The following is a 25,011-nucleotide window of genomic DNA, read 5'->3' as shown; positions in this document are numbered from 1 at the left end:
AGTTTCAATTAGTGTCTCTGATTCTCTAGACAAGATCAAATGGGAGCTATCTGGAATACTGATCTGTCGACTTCAAGCTACCCAATAACAGAGAAGACATCAATACATTTGCTCTGGGCCCAGCTGGGTGGGTACCCAGATATTCCTATGCTACTCCAATTAGATGTTCAATCTACCTTCAGAAAATCTCTTGCATCCATTAAATCACGGTAAGTTAAGTAATGGGAGCACTTTGGAAATTGGGCCTTTGGTCATATACCTTCTGTTTCCCTAACTTGACCTCATCTTATAGCACTAGCGAGTTACCAAAAGCAGGTGCTTGGTGTGAGGTTAGACATTACCTTTACCAGAATGCCCTATAAATAGAAGTATACAGTATGTAACCTTTTGAATCTGGCTTTTTCACTTAGCAAAACTCCTATGAGATTCATCCATATATTATATTTATTTCTAATTCATTCCTTTTTGTTTACTGACTAGTATTATTCCATTGTATGGCTGTACCACAATTTTTTATCCATTCACCAGGTGATAGACATTTGAGTTATTTCCAGCTTTGGGCAATTACTGCATTGGGGCACCTGGGTGGCTCAGTGGTTGAGCGTCTGCCTTTAGCTCAGGCCGTGATCCTGAGGTCCTAGATCGAGTCCTGCATCAGGGTCCTCATGAGGAGCTTGCTTCTCTCTCTGCCTATGTCTCTGCCTCTCTCTCTGTGTCTCTCATGAATTAATAAATAAAACCTTAAAAAAAAATAAAACTGCTATAAAAATTCACAAACAGGCTTTGGGGTGAATGTAAGTTTTCACTTTTCTTGGATAAACACCCAGGGGTGGAATTGATGGGTTAGGTGTTATGTTTAACTTTTATAAGAAATTGCCAAGCTATTTTCCAAAATGAAATTTCATCTTTACATTTATTCAGCAGGACTAGTTCTTGCCCTGCCTCTGGTAACTTCTCAGTAAGATGTTTATCTGGCTAGCAAAATGTCCAAAACCAGGTAGAAGTATAACTTTGCTTTTGTTTTAAAGTTGAGGCTTCTCCTCTCTTCTAGCTAAGACTATTACAACTTACAGTCAGAGAAGGAGGATATGAACAGCTTTTTTTTGCCTGGCCTACTGTTTCTGTTCTTATTTTTCTAGCTTGCTAACTTTAGGGATTAGAGCTCCAGAGAAAAGAGAGGGGAAATGATAAGTTCTTATTGACTATTACTGTTGTGTTTTCTAACATCAGCACTTCTTGGACATGGCAGATTTCTAAAGCTGATTCTTTCATGAGGTACTTTCATCAGTTCCTTGGAGATCGCCATCACTGGAGATCTCTTATCTGCAGATCTCTTGATCTTGTCAAATATATTTCTGTTCTGGGGCTCCTGGGTGGCTCAGTCGGTTAACCATCCAATCCTTAATTTCAGTTCAGGTCATGATCTCAGAGTTGTGAGATTGAGCCCTGAGTTAGACTCTGTGCTAAGCAAAGCTGTGCTCTATCTCTGTCTCTCTAAAATAAAATAAAATAATAATAAAATAAATTAATTAATACACACACACACACACACACACATTTCATGATACCGCTGGTTGCTGACATTCGTGATACCTCTAGCTTCTCTCTGCTGAGATGTGTTTGCATATTTATGCAGTTCTCTTGGACAGAATCCAAGACAATCCTATGCCATTTTTCTCAAGTAGATGTGTCTATGTGGCTCATATCTAGTCTACAGGAAACAGTGGAACTTACTTTGTCCAGGTAAACTCTGAGGTCGAAGGCTTATCCCAATGCAGCAGCAGCCTCTTCTTTGCTTCTGCTATTTGTGCAGCTAGCCAATCAATCAATGCCTTAGCCTTTTTTCAAGGACTGAATCAGCCCCCATTCTATGGGCCTCCAAAGTACAGGGTAAGTTCTTGGAGTGGAGAAATGGTAGGAGTGCTCTCAAAGTCCTCTTCTCCCTGACCATTTCATACTCTGAGAGTGAGTTAAAAGATTAAGAGTCAATTACTTTGTAAATCCTAGTTTAGCACTCCTCTTTGAAATCTGGTATCTATTGTTAGTATTTCCAGATTTAGCAAATAAAAATATGTCACCCAGGTAAATCTGAATTACAGATACACAAAAATTATTTAGGGGCACCTAGGTGGCTCAGTTGGTTAAGTGTCTAACTTTAATTCAGGTCATGATCTCAGGGTCCTGGAATCAAGCCCTGCATCAGGGTCCCGACTGGGCAAGAAATCTGCTTGTCCCTCTGCCCTTCCCCCCACTCATGCATGCATGCACACACTTTCTCCCTCTCTCTCGCAAATAAATATATATATTTTAAAAACACAAATGATTTAGTATAAGTACGGTCCATGCAATTTTATATTTACATTTAAAAATTATTTGTTGTTTATCTAACATTCAAATTTAACCTGGCATCCTGTATTTAATCTGGCAATCTTTCCATTGTGCTTTGTCAAAATTTCTGTTTTGACATGCTACTACATATAAAATATGTATTAGAGGAGTTTCTATCTTGTATAGTTAGATGCCTGAAAACTTGCAGAGTAGGAGAGGGTGAAAACGGAAACAAATTAAGTTTTGATAGGGAATAGGAGAACTGAAGTCTTGGATTTTTGCTGTTTTTTCACTAAAAATAGAAACAGAAAATATACAGTTTTAAGACATTTTAAATTAGTAATAATGGACACTATATGATCAATTACTATTTGCCATCCACTTTTTTTTTTTTTTCCTCACTAGAATCTCTTCAAGGTCTTCCTCCCTCAAAAAGGAGAGATTTGTTTTTTGTATTTGTTTTATTCGGTGGAAATTAAAGTACAAACAAACTTTCCCTCTGGGTTTAGTTATTTCTACCATCCTTTAGATCTCAGTTTAAACAATTATTCTTTCTGAGCCATCTTCTCTAACTCTTCCCATGTGTTTCCATAGTATCTTGTAACTAACAGTATCCTAGCATTTACCATTCTATATTGTGATTTGCTTCATTACTTAACTCCCCTGATTTTAGACAACATGTTTTGGAGAGATTAGCTGCCTGTTGTGTAGCACTGCCTCTACTGCTCTGCCTGTTTTCCTTTCAAAAATATTTACTACTTACTATGTACCAGGTACTATAACTAGGCACAGAGATACAAGATGTAGGAAGTGTTCCAGAGATCACAGATGCCAGGCAGAAGGGAAAAAGTATGTGTAAAGATCTAGACCAATAGCATATTGTTTTGTTTGCTTTATCTCCTAAAACAAAAACAAAACTAAAATAAACAATACCTCCTCCTACTGCTCAATTCCTTTTCTTACTATTTCCAACAGAGGTGACTACAACTAAAATTTCTCTTCTTGCCTGGATGTGACGCTTGGAGCTACTGCAATCTTTGGCAATCCTGAGGTGATAACCACAGGATGATAAGACGATATACCAGGAATACAGAGAAGGAAAATAAATAAAACCCTGTCCTTGATGACATCTAGTTGCTAAAACAACCCTGAGTATACTTGCCTCTGGGCTTTTGTTAGGTGAGCAATAAATGGCCTTAGTTGCAGACTTTCTTAGTCAGGGATTCTGTCACTTGTAGTCATGTGAGCTTGAAAAGAATGTATAACCTGCTATTGTTAGATAAAGTAGTCTAGAGATGTCAATTATATTCAGTTGATTGATGGTGATGCTGAGTTCAACTATATCCTTAATAATTTTCTGCCTGTAGGGATCCCTGGGTGGTGCAGCGGTTTGGCGCCTGCCTTTGGCCCAGGGCGCGATCCTGGAGACCCGGGATCGAATCCCACGTCGGGCTCCCGGTGCATGGAGCCTGCTTCTCCCTCTGCCTGTGTCTCTGCCTCTCTCTCTCTCTCTCTATCATAGGTAAATAAAAATTAAAAAAAAAAATTAAAAAAAAATTTTCTGCCTGTTGTATCTGTCCACTTCTTTTTTTTTTTTTTTTAAGATTTATTTATTTATTCATGAGAGACACACACAGAGAGAGAGGCAGAGACACAGGCAGAGGGAGTAGGCTCCATGTAGGGAGCCCGACGCAGGACTCAATCCGGGGTCCCCAGGATCACGCCCTAGGTCAAAGGCAGCACTAAACGGCTGAGCCACCTGGGCTGTCCCTGTGCATTTCTGATAGACTATTAAAGTCTCCAGCTACAACAGAGGATTCACCTGTTTCTCCATGCAGTTCTATCGGTTCTTGCATTCTTATAGTTCGATGCTCTGTTGTTAGACAAAACATTAAAGATTACTATGTCATCTTAGAGTATGATCCCTTTATCTTTATTAAATACCCCTCTTAAAATAAATAAATAAATAAATAAATAAATAAATAAATAAATAAATAAATAAATAAATAAATACCCCTCTTTACCCCTGATAACTTTGCCTGTTCTGGTCTACTCTGTCTGAAAGTAATATAATCACTCCTTTCTTTTGATTAGTGTTATCATGGTATTTTTTTCCTATCCATTTATTTGTGTCTTTATTTATTTTTAGGATTTTATTTATTTATTTGAGAGAGAACATACGAGTGGAGGGAGGGATAGAGAGAGAGAATCTTTAAGCGGACTCCCTGCTGAGGGTGGAGGCTGCTTTGGGGCTTGATCCCATAACCCATGAGACCATGGGTCAACCAACTGAGCCATCCAAGTGCCTTTCTTTATTTTAAAGTCAATTTCTTGTAGACAACATATATTTGGGTCCTGTTTTTGGATCCACTCTGATAAGCACCATCTTTTAATTGGTGTATTTAGATCATTAACATTTAAGGTGATTATTGATATATTTGGATTAATATCTACCATATTTGTTACTGTTTTCTATTTATTGCCCTTGTTCTTTTATCTTTCACACTTTTCCTGAATTTTGTAGTTTTAAGATTTATGATTCCATTTTCTCTTTTCTTCATTTACACTTTTTCTTTACTTTTTAAATGAATCCATGTCTACTTTCAAATGACTCTATTGCTTCACAGGTAGTGCAAGTACCTCATAATAACAAAATATTCCTAATTCTTCCCCCATTCCATCCCTTGTGTATCATTTCTTTATCCATTTAACCTGTACGCAAGCATGCATACATCATTGAATATATTGCTATTATTTTTAATAAACTATTGTTAGACCAGTTATTAATAAGAAATATAAAACTGTTTATTTATTCCTTCCAGTGCTCTTCCTATATTTATGTAGAGCCACATTTCTGATTTATATCATGTCCTTTCTCTCTGAAGAACATCTTTTAACACTTCTTGCAAGGCAGATCTACTAGCTACAAATTCCCTCAATTTGTATTTGTCTGAGAAAGTCTGTATTTCTCCTTCACTTCAAATTTTTTTCAGGGTACAGAATTCTGAGTTGGTAGTTTTTCTCTCAAAACTTTAAACATTATACTCTTCTCCCTTATTTACATGGCTTTTAAGGAGAAGTTGGATGTAATTCCTATCTTTGCTCCTTTATTGGTAAGGTGTTTTTTCTTCTGATTTATTTCAAGACTTTTTTACCTTGAATATGATATGCTTAAGTGTGGTTTTTTGGGCATTTATCCCGCTTGGTGTTATCTGGGTGTCCTAGTTCTGTAGTTTGGTGCCAGACATTAATTTGAAGAAATTTTCCATCATTATTACTTCAAATACGTTCCTTTCTTCTTCTGGTATTCCCATTACACGCATGTTATGCTTTTTGCAGTTATCCTGCCATTCTTGGATATTCTGTTTTCTTCAGTCTTTTTTTTTTTTTTCTTTGCTTTTTAGTTTTGGAAGTTTCTATTGCATATCCTCATGCTCAGAAATTCTTTTCTCAGCCATATCCAATCTACAAGGAGGCCATCAAAGGCATTCATCATTAGTTAGTGTTTTTAATCTTCAGTATTTATTTTTGTTTGGTTCTTAGAATATCCATCTCTCTGCTTACATTATCTATCTGTTGCTGTATGTTTTCCACTTTTCTTTTTAGGATTTTATTTATTTATTCATGAAAGACACAGAGAGAAAGGCAGACACAGGCAGAGGGAGAAGCAGGTTCCTCTCAGGGAGCTTGACACAGGACTTGACCCTGGACCTCAGGATCATGCCCTGAGCCAAAGGCAGACGCTCAACTGCTGAGTCACCCAGGCATCCCAGTCCACTTTTTCCATTAAAGTCCTTAGCCTATTAATCACAGTCATTTTAAATTCTCAATATGGTAATTCCAACATTCCTACCACATCTGACTCTGGTTCTGATGCTTGTTCAATCTCTTCAAACTGTATTTTTTGCCTTTTAGTATGCTTGTAATTTTTGTTAAAATCCAGACATGATGTACCAGGTGAAAGGAACTCTGGCAAATAAGCTTTTAACAGTTTGGTATAAGGTATAGGAAAAGGGGAAACATTGTATCGTCCTATAATTAGGTCTAGATCTTTTGAAAAAAATATGCCTCTGGTCCGTGAACTTCACCAGTACTTTTCAATATCTCCCACTCCCACCTCTGGTGGCACAGGATACTAGAGGGAGCTGTGATTGGTATTTCTCTTCTCTCACACAGAAGACTAGACTTGACTAGAGTTGGGTATTTTCCTTCTTTGAAATAAGTTAGGCTCTAATGAAACACCCATTTTACTTTGGTAAAATAGTTTCTCTTGAGGGCAGAACTTGGTAAGAAGAATAGGATGCTCTGGTATTTTTCAGAATGGTTACTTTCCCCTTTCTTCTGAGAGAAACATGAGGGAATTTTTCTCCAATCTTCACTCTGAGGACCTGGTAGTTTCTAGAGGTCCCTTTGACTGGGTCTCCTAGAGTTTTTAACTCTCAGACTTGTCCGTACTGAGCCTCCCACAATTCATCAGCTAAAGTGTAAGTTTTCTACCAGTCTGGCTCCTGCAGAAGTGTCTACTCATGAGTTTCTGCTCCAGTAAGTTGTGATTCTCTGTATTCCCTGTCTGTCTCTCCAACTTGGGGGCAATGGTATGCTCTATAATCTCACGTCTTTGAAGGATCTAAGAAGAATTGTTAGTTTTCCGTTTGTTCAACTTCTTACATGTTGTTAGGATGGAGCAGCAACTTCTTGCATATATCTTTCCAAAGATCTCCGTGCCTTTTTGGTTGCAAAAAATGGGCTCCTATTGAACATGTTCTTTATTTTTTTAAGATTTTATTCATTTATTTGACAGAGAGAGAGAACAAGCAGAGAGAACAACAGAGGGAGAGGAAGAAGCAGACTCCCTGCTGAGCAGGGAGCCCAATGTAGAGCTTGATCCCAGGACTCTGGGATCATGACCTGAGCCGAAGGCAGACTCCTAACCAACTGAACCAGCCAGGCACCCTTGAACATGTTTTTTAATGCACTTCAGTGTTTCACTTGACAGCACATTTAAAAAAAATTTTTTTATGGTAATACAGACTTACATCATCATTTTATTACTATTGCATGATGTTCATTGTATAATTCTATCAAAATTTCTTAAACTGCCCTATTGATAGAAGTTTGGATATCTTTCAACATTACAAACAATGCTGTAGCAAATATCCTTGCATAAGCATCTATACTTAATGGTGATTTCTCCATGAAAATTCCATTAAAATAATAGTATTTTTCCCCAATTGCAAAAGTAAGGCATGTTCATCATAGAAAATTAGAAAAATACAGAGAAGTCCAGGCCCAGAAATAACCACTGTCAATATTTAGGTCATGTTCTAACTTTAGATATAAGAAGACAGTCTAATAAATAATAAGCTATTGCCAAGACTTGCTCTTCCTAGGAGACATTCTGCCTTATTAAGGTGACTTTTATAGATTACATATCAAATTTACTAGTTGAACTTTGTGAGTCCTAGAGGCATCTTATTTTCCCTATATTCCTACAAATGTATTTAAGAGCAATTTGTAATAAGATTAATTTTCTTGTCTTGTTTCCAGGTTTAAGAAGATTCCCAAGTGACTGTAAAATTAAACACAAGTATATTGAAAGCAAATTGCAGTGTTGCAGTAAAATTCCTATCTTGCTCTTTCATGTATATGCATTGCTCTGCCTATTCTTTTTTTATTTGAGAGAAAGAGAGAGAGAGCGCAAGCACACACATTACACATAAGTTGGAGGAGGGGCAGAGGGACAGGAAGAGAGATAAGTAGACTTCCTGCTGAGCAGGGAGCACAACCAGGGCTCTATCCCAGGACCTGGAGATCATGACCCCAGCCAAAGTCAGAAGCCAGACACTTAATCAACTGAGTCACCCAGGCACCCCTATTGTTTTGCCTATTCTGTGCTTGTGCATTCTGCCTATAGTTCTTTAAACTTCTTCATTTCCAGACTGTTAATATGACCACTCAAGAAAGAATATCCTTTGCTCTAGATTACTAGAAACACACAAAGCTTCAACAAACACTATGGTAGGCTGTCATAAAAGGGACATAATATGACCTCTGACATTATGGCAAAGTGGCACAGTCTACCTCCCAGAACCTAAATCCAAAGATGCCTCAGAAATAAGAAATGAATGGACACACAAAAAAGAAAAGAAAACCAGAAGAAACCCCAGGAGGGTCAGAAGGTGATTATGATTTGGTAAAGAAGGGAAATAGCAGCTCTTTACAGAGGAAAGCCAGGTTTTAAACATGGGGAGTGAATTTGCAGAGGAATTTTGAGTTGGGCTCTTTTCTAACCCCCACATTGCCCAGACTTAGATCACTGCTTTCCCTATCAGTCCTACCACAATACTGGAAAGCAAATTCATAGGGGAACACTACAGGGATGTAGGGTAAAAATTTTAAAAAGGACAGTAAATGCTAGCTTAACCAACAAACATCAAAGGGTTTCCTTCTACCTTCCTCAACCCATAGACCTTTTCATTCAGAGGACTAGATAATACATTCTTAGAAAAGAACAAAGCCTAGGGTAAGATACAGAGAGGTTCGCTAAATGGCAGTCTTCTGATGAGAATGACACACAGGAGGATATTCAAAGTCAGAACCCTGCTCACCAGTGGTGGCACAAACTAAGGCTTAGGTTTTGATTCCTCCCACCCCTTTCTTCGTCCATTATCTACCAAGATGACTGATAACTGATACCCATGAATGAAAATGACCTTGCAGGGAAAGAAAACTAGAAAATTAGAAAGGCAATAAACTAAATAATCTATGATAAGAATTAATAGAATACACAGGAAATAAATGTCCCTGAAGAGGATATTGATAATGAAGCAGAAACAATTATAAAGAAACAAGTAGGATTACTGAAAATTCAAAACACAGTTGAAATAAACTCATTAGATGACATAAACAGCAAAAGACTGATATTGGAGGTGATAAATAGGGTTGATATGGGAAAACAAAAACTTACTGATACTTTAATGAAATTTTTTTTTTTTTTAGTGATAGTCATATAGTCATACAGAGAGAGAGAGAGAGAGGCAGAGACACAGGCAGAGGGAGAAGCAGGCTCCATGCACCAGGAGCCTGACGTGGGATTCGATCCCTGGTCTCCAGGATCGCGCCCTGGGCCAAAGGCAGGCGCCAAACTGCTGCGCCACCCAGGGATCCCTTTAATGAAATTTAAGAACTCCAAAGGCAAAGAGAAAATTCTAAAACCTTTCTAAGAAGAGTAGTTTACCAATAAAGAAAACAAATCAGAATTATGCCAGACTTCTCAAAAGCAACATTAGGGGCAGGAAAACAATGAAGAAATATTTTCAAAATATCAAAAACAGAAACTTTGATTCTAAAATTTTATTTTATTTTTTAATAAAAGATTTTATTTATTTATCATGAGAGACACACACACACACAGAGGCAGAGACACAGGCAGAGGGAGAAGCAGGCTCCATGCAGGGAGTCTGACGTGGGACTCAATCCCGAGAGACTCCAGGATCACGCCCTGGGCCGAAAGGCAGGCGCTAAACTGCTGAGTCACCCAGGGATTCCTATGATTCTAAAATTTTATATTCAGCTAAGCTATTAATTAAATGTGAAGGCAAAATAAATATACTCTCAGACCTTCAAGGTCTCAGCATATTATTATAAAGATCCTCTGAAAATATTTCTGGAGGAAGTAATCAAACAAAATTTTTAGGAAATGCTATAAAATATAAGATAGTAAGAATGAGAAAATAACTTTCTAAAGTTTGTCTAAAAAAGCATTTTATAGAGTTGTCTGAGTGGCTCAGTCAGTTGCCTGTTGGACTCTTGTTTTCAGCTCAGGTTGTGATACTAGAATCTCGGGATCTTGGGTCCTGGGCCCACGTTGGGCTCCCTGCTCAATGGGGAATCTGCTTGTCCCTCTCCCTTTGCCCCTCCCTCTGCTCATGCTCTCTCTCATTTACTCTCTCTCTCTCTCTCTCTCTCAAATAAATCTTTTTTTAAAAAAAAGGCATTTTATACACACACATATACACACTCCAGATACAACAAAGTAGGGTACAGAGTGCAATATCCAGAGATAGAGAAGAGTGCATGTGTTAAAGTATTTATCCTACTAAGGGAGGGATACAGATAGGTGTCAATAAATTTTATAAATTAGGGGAAAAAATACAAGTAAATCCCTTAACAAGTTAGGGATAATCAATTAAGAAAAATATAAAATGCATGCCTTTTAAACCCATAGATAAAACTGATTTCTCCAAGGAAATGAGCAAGAAGCAGGAGAGAGAGAAAAAAAATTTTAATAGTTCTAACACAGAAGTAATTTAATATATTAGGTAAACTCACCAAAGAAAAGATAAAATTCTCAGATTGAATTAAAAAAACAAAATCTAGCAGTATAAGGTCTACATGAGACACATTTAAAAGAAAGGTTGGACAAGTTAAAACAAAAAGATGGGAAAAGACAACTATGAACCAAAAGAAAGCCAAGCAGATGTCTAATATCAGACCAAAAATAGAATTCAAGGCAAAAAGCATCATTAAGGGCAAAGAGAGACTATAAATAAAGAATACATAAAATACAGAAAATATAATGCATGTATATTAACATAGATGCTTATTACAATACAACTTCAAAATATACAAAATAGTAACTGACCCTTGGCTCTCCCTGTAGCCCTCTAAAATGCTTTTTTTTTTTTTTTTTTTGAGTTGGGGAAGGTGCCAAGGGAAAGGAAGAAAGACAATCTCAAACAGGCTTCATGCCTAACATGGAGCCCAATGCAGTGCTTGATCTTACAACCTGAGCAGAAATCAAGAGTCAGATGCTTAACAGACTGAGCCACCCAAGCATCCCTAAAATGATGTCTACTTTAACTCCCATAATCCCCTCACCAGTTGGCCTGGAAATGAGGTGGGGGTCTTCCTCACTCCTCAATGCTACTTCTAGATCATTATTCCCTACTCTCCAATAATCAACTTTAGGTCTCCTGTCATTACACTATATACCACCCATTGCCTTCTCTATTGCAGTCCTTTACCTTCTCCTTGCTGTCACTATATCCAGTACTTCTGTCAATAATATTTAACAATTTCAATATTCATTTAGCTCTTTCTAACACCTGGCCTTGCAATGTTTTGATCTGTTCTCTTTTGGTGACTTAATCCTCTAGCCATTTAGTCATACCAGTGATCTTGTCATTGTAAAACCAAAACAAAACCCTGCAACCCATTCCATAATCCAGTTTCAAATAATTCATTCTCCAAATATCACCTCTTTATAGCTCAACCCAGCTAGTATCCCAACTCCAAACAATCCTTTGATCTCCATATAGACCTTTTATTTCATTGATTCCACCATGTTCATAGCATCCCTCACCCTTTCATATCCTCAATTCCTTTGTAACTACTTTAAATATGATAATTATAATCAATCTCTTGCATATACTCTCAATTCAAACTCACTTGATCCTCTTCTTGTTCCAAAGTACTCCGTGGTTGACCATAGCCCAGCTTAAATCAAATCTTCTCGGCCTACTCCATTCCAGCACACTACATTCTGAAGCTAAATGTAGCCTCAGAAAAACCTTCAAACTTGCTAACGAGTCTTACATTAAATAATGATTAACCTCAGCTGGCAAAAAAAAATACTGCCTGGCAAAAAAAAAAACAAAGCAAAAAAACCCCACAACTGCCTGGCCAAGAAAAAAAAAATACTGCCTGGCAAAAACACTGTATTTCCCTAATCCATTTACTCAGACTCTCTTGGACAGCAATTTTATATTTTCTCCTATATCCCCATTATCTCTGAGGCCTTCTCTTCCATCTTCTTTCAGGAACTGATGACTGAGTTCCTTATTGCACTGAGAAAATGGAAGCAATCATTATTAACTCCACATGCTTCTACCACCACATCTCCCTAAGTATTTGCTTTTGTACCCATATATCTACTTTCTACTCTTGTTATCTGTGGATAAAGTATCTGACTCCTATCTCTAGCTAGCCCCTCACTTAAACACTAGATCCTATGTCCCCTCTTCTATTCAAGGACATTGCTTCAGTAATTCTCCCATCTCTCTCTGTACCATCATTTTTTCCCTCTCTAACATGATGTTATTTTTCTCAACTTTGAAAAAAAAAAAACTCTCTTAGGCCCACCCCCTCCACCACTTACTACTGCCCCATTTTTTCCCATTCCTTTCACACCAAAATTCCTTAAAAAAATTATGTAAACTGGGATGCCTGGGTGGCTCAATGGTTGAGCATCTGCCTTCAGTTCAGGTTGTGATCCTGGGGACCTGGGATCGAGTCCCACATTGGGCTCCCTGCAGGGAGCCTGCTTCTCCCTCTGCCTGTGTCTCTGCCTCTCTCGGTGTCTTTCATGAATAAATAAAAGAAATCTTTAAAAAAAATATGTAAACTAACCGTCTCTAATTTCTCTCCTCTCCTGAACCTACTCTAATCAGGTCTTTCTTTCTACTCCATCATTGAACTTGCTTTTGGCATGGTCACCAGCAACCTGTTAAATCCAATGATCAATTTTCAGTCCTTTTACTTGATGTATCATCAACATTTGGAACTATGATCACTCCATTTATTTGAAATAATTTTTTCACATGGGTTCCAGGACATTATACTCTCCTGGTTTGCCTCCTAACTTTCTGGCCACCCCTACATCTTTTTTGCTTCCTTTTCATTTCCTGATCTCAAAATGTTGGAGTAATTCAGAGTTTAATTCTTGGACCGCTTGTCCTGTCTACACTCCCTTGATGGTCTCATTCAGTCTTATGGTTTTAAATACCATATATATGCTGATGATTCCAAATTTATATCTCAGCTTTGACTTTGCCTCTGAACTTTGCCCCCAAATTCTAGTCCTATATACCGAACTATTCACTTGATATCTCCACTTAGCTGAGGGCTTGATAGCACCAGCCCTATCCCTGATGCTTTGTCCCTGATGATACTTTATGCCTTGAATTTGTAGCTTCAATTTATCTTATATAAAATAGCTACCTGTTTTGTTTCTGTTTTTCATTTTGTTTTGTTTTTGGTGTTTCTGTTCATATTAGCGTGGAATATCTACTTACATCTCTTTTAACTTGTCCATAGCCTTTCATTTTAAGTGTGTCTCTTATATAGATAATATATTGCTAGACCTCAATTTTTAAATCCAGTCTGAGATCTAACCTGAGTTTTTGCCTTTTCATTGATGGAGTTAACTGATAAACATTTATTGCAATTTCGGTTATATTAGGCCTTATTTTTTCCATCTTATAACGATGAATAAAATAGACACCTCTCTAATGAGCTGCTTAGGGAAAAAAGATGACTAAAATAACCAAATCACATAATGAAATCATGAAAACTAGCTACAGATACAGAGACAGAAAAGACAGTTAACTGGGTGATGACGGTCGCTGAGGAGGGCACTTAATGGGATGAGCACTGGATGTTATACTATATGTTGGCAAATTTAATTTAAATTTAAAAATGTAAAAAACAACAACAAAAAAGAAAAGACAGTTAAGTGTCTGCCTTCAGCGCAGGTCATGATCTTGGAGTTCTGGGATAGAGCCCCACATTGGGCTCTCTGCTCAGCAGGGAATCTGCTTTTCATTCTCCTTCTGCCTTTTCCCCCTTGCCTCACTTGTACTCTCTCTCTCAAATAAATAAAAATTTTAAATTAAAAAAAAAGAAAAGAAAAGAGGGGCACCTGGGTGAATCAGTTGGTTAAGTATCTGCCTTCAGCTCAGAGCATGATCCTGGGATCCTCAACAGGGAACCTACTTCTCCCTCTCCCTCTGCAGCTCCCCCTGCTTGTGCTCTCTCTCTCTGTCAGATAAATAAATAAAATCTTTAAAAAAAGAAAAGAAAAGAAAAGAATATGATAGTCAATTATAAGCTAATACACTAACTTAGATGAAATAGGTTGATTTTGGGAAAATTCTAAAATTCCAAAATATTTAACAATTAATTCACAAATATGGTATAACACCTTTACCCTGAAAAACTTAAATTCTATTTAAGGACATAAATGAATATCTGAAAAAACACTTACAGTATGTTCTTAGATGAGACAACTTAGTAAATATATCAGTTTTTGGAAAATTAATCTGTTAAGTTCAAATCTTACTTTTTAAAAAATATTTCATTTATTTATTTATTTGACAGAGAGAGACAGCACAGAAGGCAGAGCAGCAAGCAGAGGGAAGGCCTTCTGCTGAGCAGAGACCCCCATGCAGGGCTTGATCCCAGGACCCTGGGATCAGGACCTGAACTGAAGGCAGACATTTCACCCACTGAGCCACCCGGGCACTCCTCAAATCTTATTTTAAAATGTTAGTGGGGACATTTTTAGGAACTTGACTAACTCATTCTAAAATGTATATTGAATAGTAGCCCATGAAAAGATGAATCAATTTTGAAAAGAAAAATGAAAAAGGGGGTAATAACACAATTATTTAGAGCTGGCATACTATGGAAATTAAAAACAAACAATAGCAGCAAGGTGGAGACCTGAGAACAGAAACCAACAAACAGAACAAACAGAAAGCTCGGAAATAGACCCATGATGTACAGAACTTGACATATGAAAAAGGTGGCATCATAAAGGTGGCAAGGCCATACTTATGAGAAAAAAACAGATTGCTTAGAAATTATGTTGATATATGAAACAAAATTAAGTTAGATCCCTACCTGACACTGAATACAAGTGAACTTCAGATGATTGAAAGATATTAATAAAAAAATAAAACTATCCGGTTAATGGGAAAAAAATTTAAGAAAATATCTTTGTGACTTATTCCTCAATTATATCTCAATAAAGCCAAAATTAAAAACAAAACCAAAATGAAACTTGAGGCCAAACTTGATGGATTATTTGCCAGCATGGCAAAATTTAAGAGTGGTTATTACCAAATCTTGGTATAATGTGTAGGGAGACTGACCTCTTGTGCATGGGATGTGGAAGCGTAAACTGTCTTAGCTATTCTGGGAAGCAACTGAAAATATTTAAGGAAGTATGTGTATCCATCTCTTGGGTATATGTCCTAGAAGAAAATGTCATGTGGGTTATCATGGGAACATATACAAAAGTTCATCTAGCTTTTTTCAAGATAGTAGGGAGGTAAAAGCAATCCAGGCATTTTAACCAGGGGAACAGAGGGTGGATGCAGACTGTGGAAGAAATGTAGTAACTAAAAGCAACAAACTAGGTGTACATATAGTGCACAGTTAGATTTTAAACACAATATTAACTTCAAAGAGGAAAAAAAGAAGGATATTTAAAGCATAAGATTATTTATGCATATTAAAAACAACACACACAAAAAAATAATAAAAAAATAAAAAATAAAAACAACACACATCTTTGTATGTATTCATCCCACACCTCTTCCCATAGCTCTTCCTAAAAATTACACACAGGAAAAAGGAAAGCAAATAAAAATTCCTACAACTGATACTAAAATTGGAGGGAGGGGGGAATCTTGAAATCTCTAATTTATTTTTTTTAAGTTTTATTTATTTGTTCATGAGAGACACAGAAAGAGGCAGAGACACAGACAGAGGGAGAAGCAGGCTCCCTATGGGGAGCCCAATGTGGGACTCAATCCTGGGACTCCAGGATCACTCCCTGAGCCAAAGGCAACGCTCAACCTCTGAGCCACCTAGGCATTCCAACAATCCTTAATTTAAATGCAAGTTGAGGGATCCCTGGGTGGCCAGCGGTTTGGCGCCTGCCTTTGGCCCAGGGGCGATCCTGAAGACCCGGGATCGAGTCCCACGTCGGGCTCCCGGTGCATGGAGCCTGCTTCTCCCTCTGCCTATGTCTCTGCCCCTCTCTCTCTCTCTCTCTCTCTCTGACTATCATAAATAAATAAAAATTAAAAAATAAATAAATAAATGCAAGTTGAGAAAGATAAAGTAGGGGCCATCCAGAACTCCCAACAAGCGTGTCAAGGTCACAGAATCTGCTTGAAAGAGTGGAAAATATGTAGTCTTAGTGGAACCTGGTAACATCAATAAGGGTTTGCTCAGAGAAGGAAATCACCCAACCGTTAGTGGAAACAGCTGAGAGTTGGTCTGAAATCTGGCAGATCAGCAAGAGCAACAGGAGTGAAAACATATGGGCTTGGAAAATTCAATAGGAACAAGGGTACAGTCTTGGGAAAGTGCCTCCTTCAGGATAAAGAGGGACTTTGGAAAGTAGGCATTGTTCCCTGAAGACAGCAACCAGTGGTAAATGGAAGAAAAAAAAGAAGTAACTGGTAATAAATATCCCACTGAGAAAACAAATAGGAGACTCAGAAATCTGACCACACACACACACACACACACAAAGCACTTAAGAAAACTGCTTTTCACTATAGCAACAGAAGAGGGAGCCCTTGAGCTGAAGAAAACAAAACAAAACAAAACCCAGGGAAGGCCCTTAAAACACTATCCATTCTCCCTTGAAAGATCTGTTAAAAGCTGATTCAGAAAAATCTAACATGTTCAAGGATGAATAGCAATTACAAAAACTGAGGATCCATACAAAGTTACTATAAGAAAACATTCACCACAGAGAATCACAAGTTTTGATAGATGAAAGCATACCAGAAAAAATGGTGTCCCAAAGAAGAAACCAAGACTAAACTACAACATACATAAGTGTAGTGGGACCTGTGGAATCTTCTTCAGATAGCCTCTTCAAGACTGAAGCACTCATACTCCAAGTTGCTAGAATGTTGGTGGCTGAGTCCTTCTCTGGAAATTTCCTCTGCCCAAAAAACTTCCTTCACCCAAGGTCAAACCCTCTTCCCATTGTTCACCTACATCCAATGACTTGTCCATGCCAAGATATCTGAGGGCCTTGCCTCAAGGTGGGACAATTCTAAGTTTTTTTTTTTTTAATTTTTATTTATTTATGATAGTCACAGACAGAGAGAGAGAGAGAGAGAGAGAGAGAGGCAGAGACATAGGCAGAGGGAGGAGCAGGCTCCATGCACCGGGAGCCCAATGTGGGATTCAATCCCGGGTCTCCAGGATTGCGCCCTGGGCCAAAGGCAGGCGCTAAACCGCTGCGCCACCCAGGGATCCCAAGGTGGGACAATTCTAAAGGGCCATTCCAACCTCAAAACTCCTCATGGGCTAGGCTTTGTTTGACTGATCATGGTCAGTGGTATATTAGAGCTGGCTTCTACTGGTCCATAAGAACCAACTGTTAACATTTTAAAAAATTTTGTAAGCAAAGGGTTCCTGGGTGGCTCAGCCAGTTAAATGTCCAACTTGGTTTCAGCTCAGATCCTGACCTCAGGGTTGTGGGATGAAGCCCTGCATTGGGCTCTGTGCTCAGTGGGAAATCTGCTTGAGATTTTCTCTTTCCCTCTCTCTCTCTCTCTGCCTCCCCCTGCTTGCACTCTCTCTTTCTCTCATATAAATAAATAATTTTTTTAATGTATAAGCAGGTTGTTAAATACAGCTACCACTAGAACTTATATTATGTAAACTCAAAATTAAATAAATCCTATTTAAAACCAAGGTAATAAATACACAATACTCATTATTTCCTAATTACTTTAATACATTTACTATTATCTATGCTCCTGAGGTAAAGCCTATTGTTTCTGTGTGGGGGTTACTATGCATTTCTTCCCAGATCATTGTTCAGTGATGTCATGTTTGTAGCTTAAAATTGGCCATGACGGAATATTTATATGCTAGAAAACATTGCAAATAGAGCTTTTTAGCCCTCTGAGAATTGGTTATTAAAAATTTAGCGGCACACCACTAAGTACAGTTCAGTATCTCCTTCTATCCAATCCTCCTTCCTTCACATCATCCTAAGTGCTGATCCCAAAGGTAATCTCTAATAAATCTGGTGCATACAATTTTCTGTCTCAGAGTCTATGTCCCAGAGAATGCAACCTAAAATGACAAGAATAGCTAGGATCAAGTGTACCATATAGGACATAGAGGATGGAAATAAGCCAAGAAAAATGAAATAAAGAGATTAAAACAATCGAGGAGAAAATAATATAAAAACCAGACACCCAACATCCAACATACATACTTCTGGATGCCTTGAAGACAATCAAAATAATAAAATAGAAGTAATATTTACAACTATAACTCAATAACACTTCTTTTGTAAGTACGGAGCAGAAGAAGACCTAAATCTACATATTGAAAGGGCACATGATATACTAAATTAAACAGATCCATATTAGTCAACACTTAGATTTATCCTAGAAAATTATACCTTAATACAAAGGAAAAAAATTGCCTGTGCTTCCTGGCAAAAAGATCAAGGCACTTTCTAAAGATAGCAAACCAGTTTGGCATCAAGTTCTCAGCTATTTTCAAAGCCAGAAAATAGTAAAGCAACATCTATAATATAATCAAGGGGAAAGAATTCTAAATGCAGACAAACTATCCTGCAAGTAGCAAGGCTATAGAAATAGTTTCTCAGTATGATAAATATCTGGGATTATTATACTCATGAGTCCTTCCTGAGGGCAAACTGCACCCAAGTAAAAGAGGACCTAGAGGGATCCCTGGGTGGCGCAGCAGTTTGGCGCCTGCCTTTGGCCCAGGGCGCGATCCTGGAGACCCGGGATCGAATCCCACATCGGGCTCCCGGTGCATGGAGCCTGCTTCTCCCTCTGCCTGTGTCTCTGCGCCTCTCTCTCTCTCTGTGACTATCATAAATAAATAAAAATTTAAAAAAAAAAAAAGAGGACCTAGGAAACTTTACCAAAGATACTGGTGTTGTGCACTGAATACACCTAGCTATACATCTAAGATTAAAACAAAAGTAGGAAAAAAAAAAAAAAAAAGTAGGAGTCAGAATAGCATATACAAATTCTGTGCTCTGACAACGTAGTAATAACTAAAAAAAAAAAAAAAAAAAGAATGAAGTGGGGAAAGAGATGGAACAGTTCACTAACAGGTAAATAGTGAAGGTTAAAGGATAAAGGGGATCATTTAAAGCCAACAGATTGTAATCCAACACATATTCAGGATACGAATCAACATTAAGAAAAAGAATACTATTAACTAAAATTGGATGGTGGAAGGCACAGAAGAGAAAGAAAAGGAGGTGGTGTCAAATTCTTTCATTATTGCTCTGAATAGGAAACTAATAGTCAATGTATAAAGAAAAAGAGGACCAAGATATATGAGTATTGCTATAAAGGGTATTTAGAACAAAAATATAAATTTCTGTAATCATCAAGAGAAATACACACAAATAAAACAACAAAGAGAAAAGGAAACAACACATAGTTATTAGAAGACCATGCATGGTTTTGAATGACATAATTGATATCAAACATAGCAGTTGTATAAATCTATATGTATAAAAGTGGGCTTAAATCACTTATTAAAAGAAAAGATTTTTCAGGATCACTCAAAAATGAAACCCAACTCTGGATTGCATATAGGAGACCCTAAAATAAAAGAATAAACAAAGATGTATTGGGCAAATGCAAATTTTAAAATGGGCAATATCAGGCAAGGTAACATTCAAGCAAAAAAGTATTCAATGAGACCAAGACGGACACTTTATAGTGCTAAAAGCTACAACTCACTATGAAGATATAATAGTCGTGAATATCTGTGCAATAATATAGCAACTGCTTTTGTTTTGTTTTTTGTTTTTTTTTAATATTTTATTTATTAATGAGAGACAGAGAGAGAGAGAGAGAGAGAGAGAGGCAGGGACACAGGCAGAGGGAGAAGCAGGCTCCATGCAGGGAGCCTGATGTGGGACTCGATCCCAGGTCTCCAGGATCACACCCTGGGCTGAAGGCAGCACTAAACTGCTGAGCCACCTGGGCTACCCAGCAACTGCTTTTGTAAAGTAGTAACTATGGAAGATTAGAGAAATAGAAAATGCTAATAATGACTTTAGTACATATCTCTCAGTCCAAGACAATCTAAGAAATAAGAGCAACAAAATAAAAGAATTAGGAGAACTAAACAATGTTGGTCTATAAGACAGTCTTATAACACAAATCTTGTAGATAAAAAGTTTATCAATTTTACTACAAAATGTTACATGATGGTATATCAGTTATTTATTGCTGCATAACAAATTACCTCCAAAGTTTAGTAGCTTAAAGCAACACACATATATTATCTCACCATTTTTGTGGGTCAGGAGTTCAGTACTGGCTGGTTCTGGCTGAAAGTTTCTCATGAGGTTGCAGTCAAGAGGTTGGTTGGGGCTGCAGTCATCTGAAGGCTTGAGTGAAGCTGGAGGATCTGCTTCCAAATTGGCTCACACACAAAGTTGATGACTCAAGGCCATATGGACATCTCCAAAGAGCTTCTTGATATGTGATACTCAAGGGAGTATCACAAGTGATCCAAGAGAGACAGAAAGGATGAAGCCACAATGCCTTTTTATGACCTAGTCTCAAAAGTGCCACACCGCCATTTTGCCACATTCTGCTCATTAGAAGCAAGTCCCTAAGTACTGTCCCTGTTCAAGGGGAGGGGCCCCACCTTTTGAAGGGAGAAATATCAAAGAATTAATCAATTATGTATTAAAACCACCATAGATGATGTACCTACCAAAAGTAAAAATTTGGATTGTTTATTAAAATAAAAAACTGATCTTTGGATATATAGTCTACTGTCAATACCCAGATAACAGAAGTTTTTTAAATCACAAAAATACTCTACCACAAGAGCCTGTTAACTTTTAAGTCCTGCATACACAGTAGTCATTCAACAGGTATAAGAAAGGAAGAGCGGGGGATCCCTGGGTGGCACAGCGGTTTAGCGCCTGCCTTTGGCCCAGGGCGTGATCCTGGAGACCCGGGATCGAATCCCACGTCAGGCTCCCGGTGCATGGAGCCTGCTTCTGTCTCTGCCTATGTCTCTGCCTCTCTCTCTCTCTCTCTCTCTCTCTCTGTGACTATCATAAAAAAAAATAATAATAATAATAAAATAAAAATTAAAAAAAGAAAGGAAGAGCGGGAAGATAAAAAGTTACAGCAAGAAATACATAGAAACTATGTTTGGTCAGCATGACTCACTAATGGGAATGCTCCAACATTATCTGACTTATTTGGAAGACAAAGACCTTTTAAGAATAGTGGAATTTAAGGATTTGGACCTGGTCCTGTTTGAGTTTAAAGAGTTTTGCCTTAATTAAGAGGCTCAAGCAGAGGAGAGAATAAGTATAAAGTCTTTTTTATATGTATATGGTGATTATCTCCAACTAGGATAAAAGCTACTTATGAAAGACCTTATCATTCTTTTCTATCTAGTTACTTGTTCTATCTAGTACTTTTCTATCTAGTACTTGATAAATGGACTAATAGATATCAAGATAGAGAAATATGGGCAACACATTCATTTCAAGTACCAATTTATAATTACAAGAGTGCTGAACTAGCCCTGGCTTCCAATTCTGCTAATTGGGGTTCACAGTTATAACTCTATTGACCTTCTGTTAAAAAACTCAGGTTTAGGGGTACCTTGATAGCTCAGTCAGTTAAGCATCTGACTCTTTTTTTTAAAGGTTTTATTTATTTATTCATGAGAGACAGGGAGAGAGGTGCAGAGACACAGGCAGAGGGAGAAGCAGGCTCCATGCAGGGAGCCCAACGTGGGACTCGATCCGGGTCTCCAGGATCACACCCTGGGCTGCAGGCGGCGCTAAACCGCTGTGCCACCAGGGCTGCCCATCTTTTTTTCATTATTATTTTTATTCTTCATGTCTCCAGTTTCTAGCATTAGGACCTGACATATAGTAAATGTTTAGAAATGTTTGTGGAACCGAACAGAAAGGATATTTAGAATTTCCAGTATCTCTTTCAGTAAACATCTGTGAAGATGAAACTGTCAGGTAATGAAAGAAACAGATTACTCTACAGATTGGAGAGTGATGATCCTGGCAGCATGTCTCCACCCTCAATAAATCTTTTAACTTAGACATGCTACAACTCTAAGAGACTGTGTAGGGTATTTTGGTTCTCATCTGAGATTTGGCATTTCTCCATTTAATTTTTATTTTTAAATGAAATTAATGAATCTTTATTTATTTATTTATTTATTTATTTATTTATTTATTTGAATCTATTTTAAATAGTCAAATGGGACTACAGGGTTTATAACAACAACAAAAATGGGCAGTGTCTCTTCTTCCCTGGAGATGGATTCTTTCAGCGTCTTTAACTGTTTTTCTGGCATTTACCTCTGTGATTCGAGGTAACATTTTTACTATTTCTGGACTTTTTTTTTTTCCTTCAATTTGTGGCGTTATTTATTTCCTACTAGACAAGATGAGAATCTTGCTGTCTTACATATTCCTCCCTCAACCACATAGATACCACATACTCCCTTTCCCCCTTTTCCTCATTTCTTCACATTTCACATTTCCTACTTATTCTGGGCTCTAATTATGTTACTTGGGCTTAATATGTTACTTCTGTTGTTGTTAAATCAGCATTCAATGCTTATATATTTTTTAAAGATTTTTATTAATTTATTTGAGAGAGAGAGAGAAAGCATGTACATGAGCAGGGAGAGGGGCAGAAGGAGAGGGAGAAGCAGACTCCCAGCTGAACAGGGAGCACATTGGAGGGGCTCCATCTCAGGACCCGGGCTGACGGCAGTGCTAAACCGCTGAGCCACCCGGGCTGCCCAAGCATCTGACTCTTGATTTAAGCTCAGGTCATAATCTCAGGGTCCAGGGATTAAGATCTGCTTTGGGCCCCCGCATTCAGTGGGGAGTCTGCTTCTCTCCCTCTGTCCCTCCTCTTGCTCACACTGTCTCTAAGATAAATAAATCTTAAAAAACAAAAACAAAAAACCTCAAGTTTACCAGATCCTGGCATTCTCTAATATTTAAAAAGCAAAATCAGGGGCACCTGGTTGGCTCAGTCAGTTAAGCATCTGCCTTTGGCTCAGGTCATGATCCCAGAGTCCTGGGATCGAGTCTCACATCAGGGTCCCGGGATTGAGCCCCACATTGGGTTCCCTGCCATGGCCTATTTCTCCCTCTGCCTGCCACTGCCCTGCCTGCCACTGCCACTCCTCCTGCTTGTGCTCATGCACTCTCTCTGTGTGTCAAATAAATACAATCTTTAAAAAAAAAACGGGGGGGATCCCTGGGTGGCTCAGTGGTGTAGCGCCCGCCTTTGGCCCAGGGAGCGATCCTGGAGTCCCGGGATCAAGTCCCATGTCGGGCTCCCGGCATGGAGCCTGCTTCTCCCTCCTCCTGTGTCTCTGCCTCTCTGTCTATCATAAATAAATAAATAAATCTTAAAAAAATAAAAAATAAAATAAAAAATAAAGCATAAGCAATCAAGAAACCTAAAACAAAATTCTCTACTTTTCTAACAAATCAAATGAAAAAATCTCCCAGAGCGAGAAGATAAATTGAGCACATCTGGGACTACTTTTAGGGTAATGAATCTGTGGATTACCATTTAGAACCAGAGCACAATTACCACAAGCTTCTTATCACATTTAAATGATCTGAATAAACAGTTTGCTTCGGAGATGAGGTCAGTTCCCATAAGGCTATAGCTGGATGAGCTTGTTGACCTTTTCTCAGTCCTTGGGAAAGCATTATACGTATTTATTCCAACATGCTTTAACCCAATCCGATATTCTACACAATTATCCAATGGATCTAATTCTGAGGACATTCCCTTTATGTTAGGATCTGAAAAATGTTAATCCTGTTTCTGACAATTACAATAACTAAAATGTTTAGTTCCTTCTACTCTACTTTTCCCAGTTTATTTACCAAAAAAGAATATTTTAGGACCAATTTAAAACACATATGATACAAAGAGTAACATCTGAGGTCTACTACAGAGTGTAGGATCTTTGTAAGTCATCGAACCTCCCTTTGTTTCAATTTCCAATGTCTAAAATGTCAGTTGTAATATTCAGTCTATATCACCAGATTACAATAAGCAATTAATGATTTAATGTTGGCTGAGCTCATTTCAACAAAATCTACAGAATCCAAATTGCATGTTTTATTGCAGGAATTGGCCTGTAGGCCAAACCTGGTCCATGGCATATTCCATATGGTTCACAAGCTAAAATAGTTGTTACATTTTTATTTATTTATTTTTTCATTTATTTATGATAGTCACACACAGAGAGAGAGAGAGGCAGAGACATAGGCAGAGGGAGAAGCAGGCTCCATGCACCGGGAGCCTGACGTGGGATTCGATCCCGGGTCTCCAGGATCGCGCCCTGGGCCAAAGGCAGGCGCTAAACCGCTGCGCCACCCAGGGATCCCTTGTTACATTTTTAAAGAACTATATAGGTAAAGGAAGAAGAGGAAGGAGAAAAAGAAGCAACAGAGATTGTACGTAGCCTACAGAGCCAAAAATATTTACTAGTTGGCCCTTTACATAAATCACTTGCTGATACCTATGTTCTACTGGATTCAGCTATCATGAAGACATTTCTAGAAATGTCTATATTTACTGAAAAATATAATTTTTTAAAAATTTATGATAGTCACACAGAGAGAGAGAGGCAGAGACACAGGCAGAGGGAGAAGCAGGCTCCATGCACCGGGAGCCCAACGTGGGATTCGATCCTGGGTCTCCAGGATCGCGCCCTGGGCCAAAGGCAGGCGCCAAACCGCTGCACCACCCAGGGATCCCATGAAAAATATAATTAAGAAAGACAAATACCACATGATTTCACTCATACATGATATTTAAGAAA

At 38.1% G+C, this 25,011-nt stretch overlaps 2 protein-coding genes across 5 annotated transcripts in view; one reads left to right on the top strand and one right to left on the bottom strand.

The window, feature by feature from the left end:
- The window catches only part of FAM186A (family with sequence similarity 186 member A), a 92,903-nt gene extending 84,940 nt beyond the window's left edge, over positions 1–7,963 (top strand). For 2 of the 4 annotated variants that reach the window (XM_038577638.1, XM_038577641.1), the window contains 2 exons: positions 30–209; positions 7,876–7,963. In XM_038577638.1, the coding sequence (XP_038433566.1) occupies positions 30–209; positions 7,876–7,897 (202 nt within the window). In that variant the 3' untranslated portion in view covers positions 7,898–7,963. Of the gene's footprint in view, positions 1–29; positions 210–3,303; positions 3,562–7,875 lie in introns of those variants that run through there. The other 2 variants (XR_005380140.1, XM_038577639.1) reach the window with 2 other exon arrangements.
- Positions 1–20,646, bottom strand: part of LARP4 (La ribonucleoprotein 4) — a 182,327-nt gene extending 161,681 nt beyond the window's left edge. The window contains exon 1 of the mRNA XM_038577646.1: positions 20,446–20,646. The gene's annotated coding sequence lies outside the window, so the exon portion shown is untranslated. The remainder of the gene's footprint in view (positions 1–20,445) is intronic.
- Positions 20,647–25,011: the final 4,365 nt, after the last annotated feature.

The sequence above is a fragment of the Canis lupus genome, chromosome 27 (genome assembly GCF_011100685.1).
Source record: "Canis lupus familiaris isolate Mischka breed German Shepherd chromosome 27, alternate assembly UU_Cfam_GSD_1.0, whole genome shotgun sequence".
NCBI lineage: Eukaryota > Metazoa > Chordata > Mammalia > Carnivora > Canidae > Canis > Canis lupus.
This window is presented reverse-complemented; position numbering and strand designations above follow the sequence as displayed.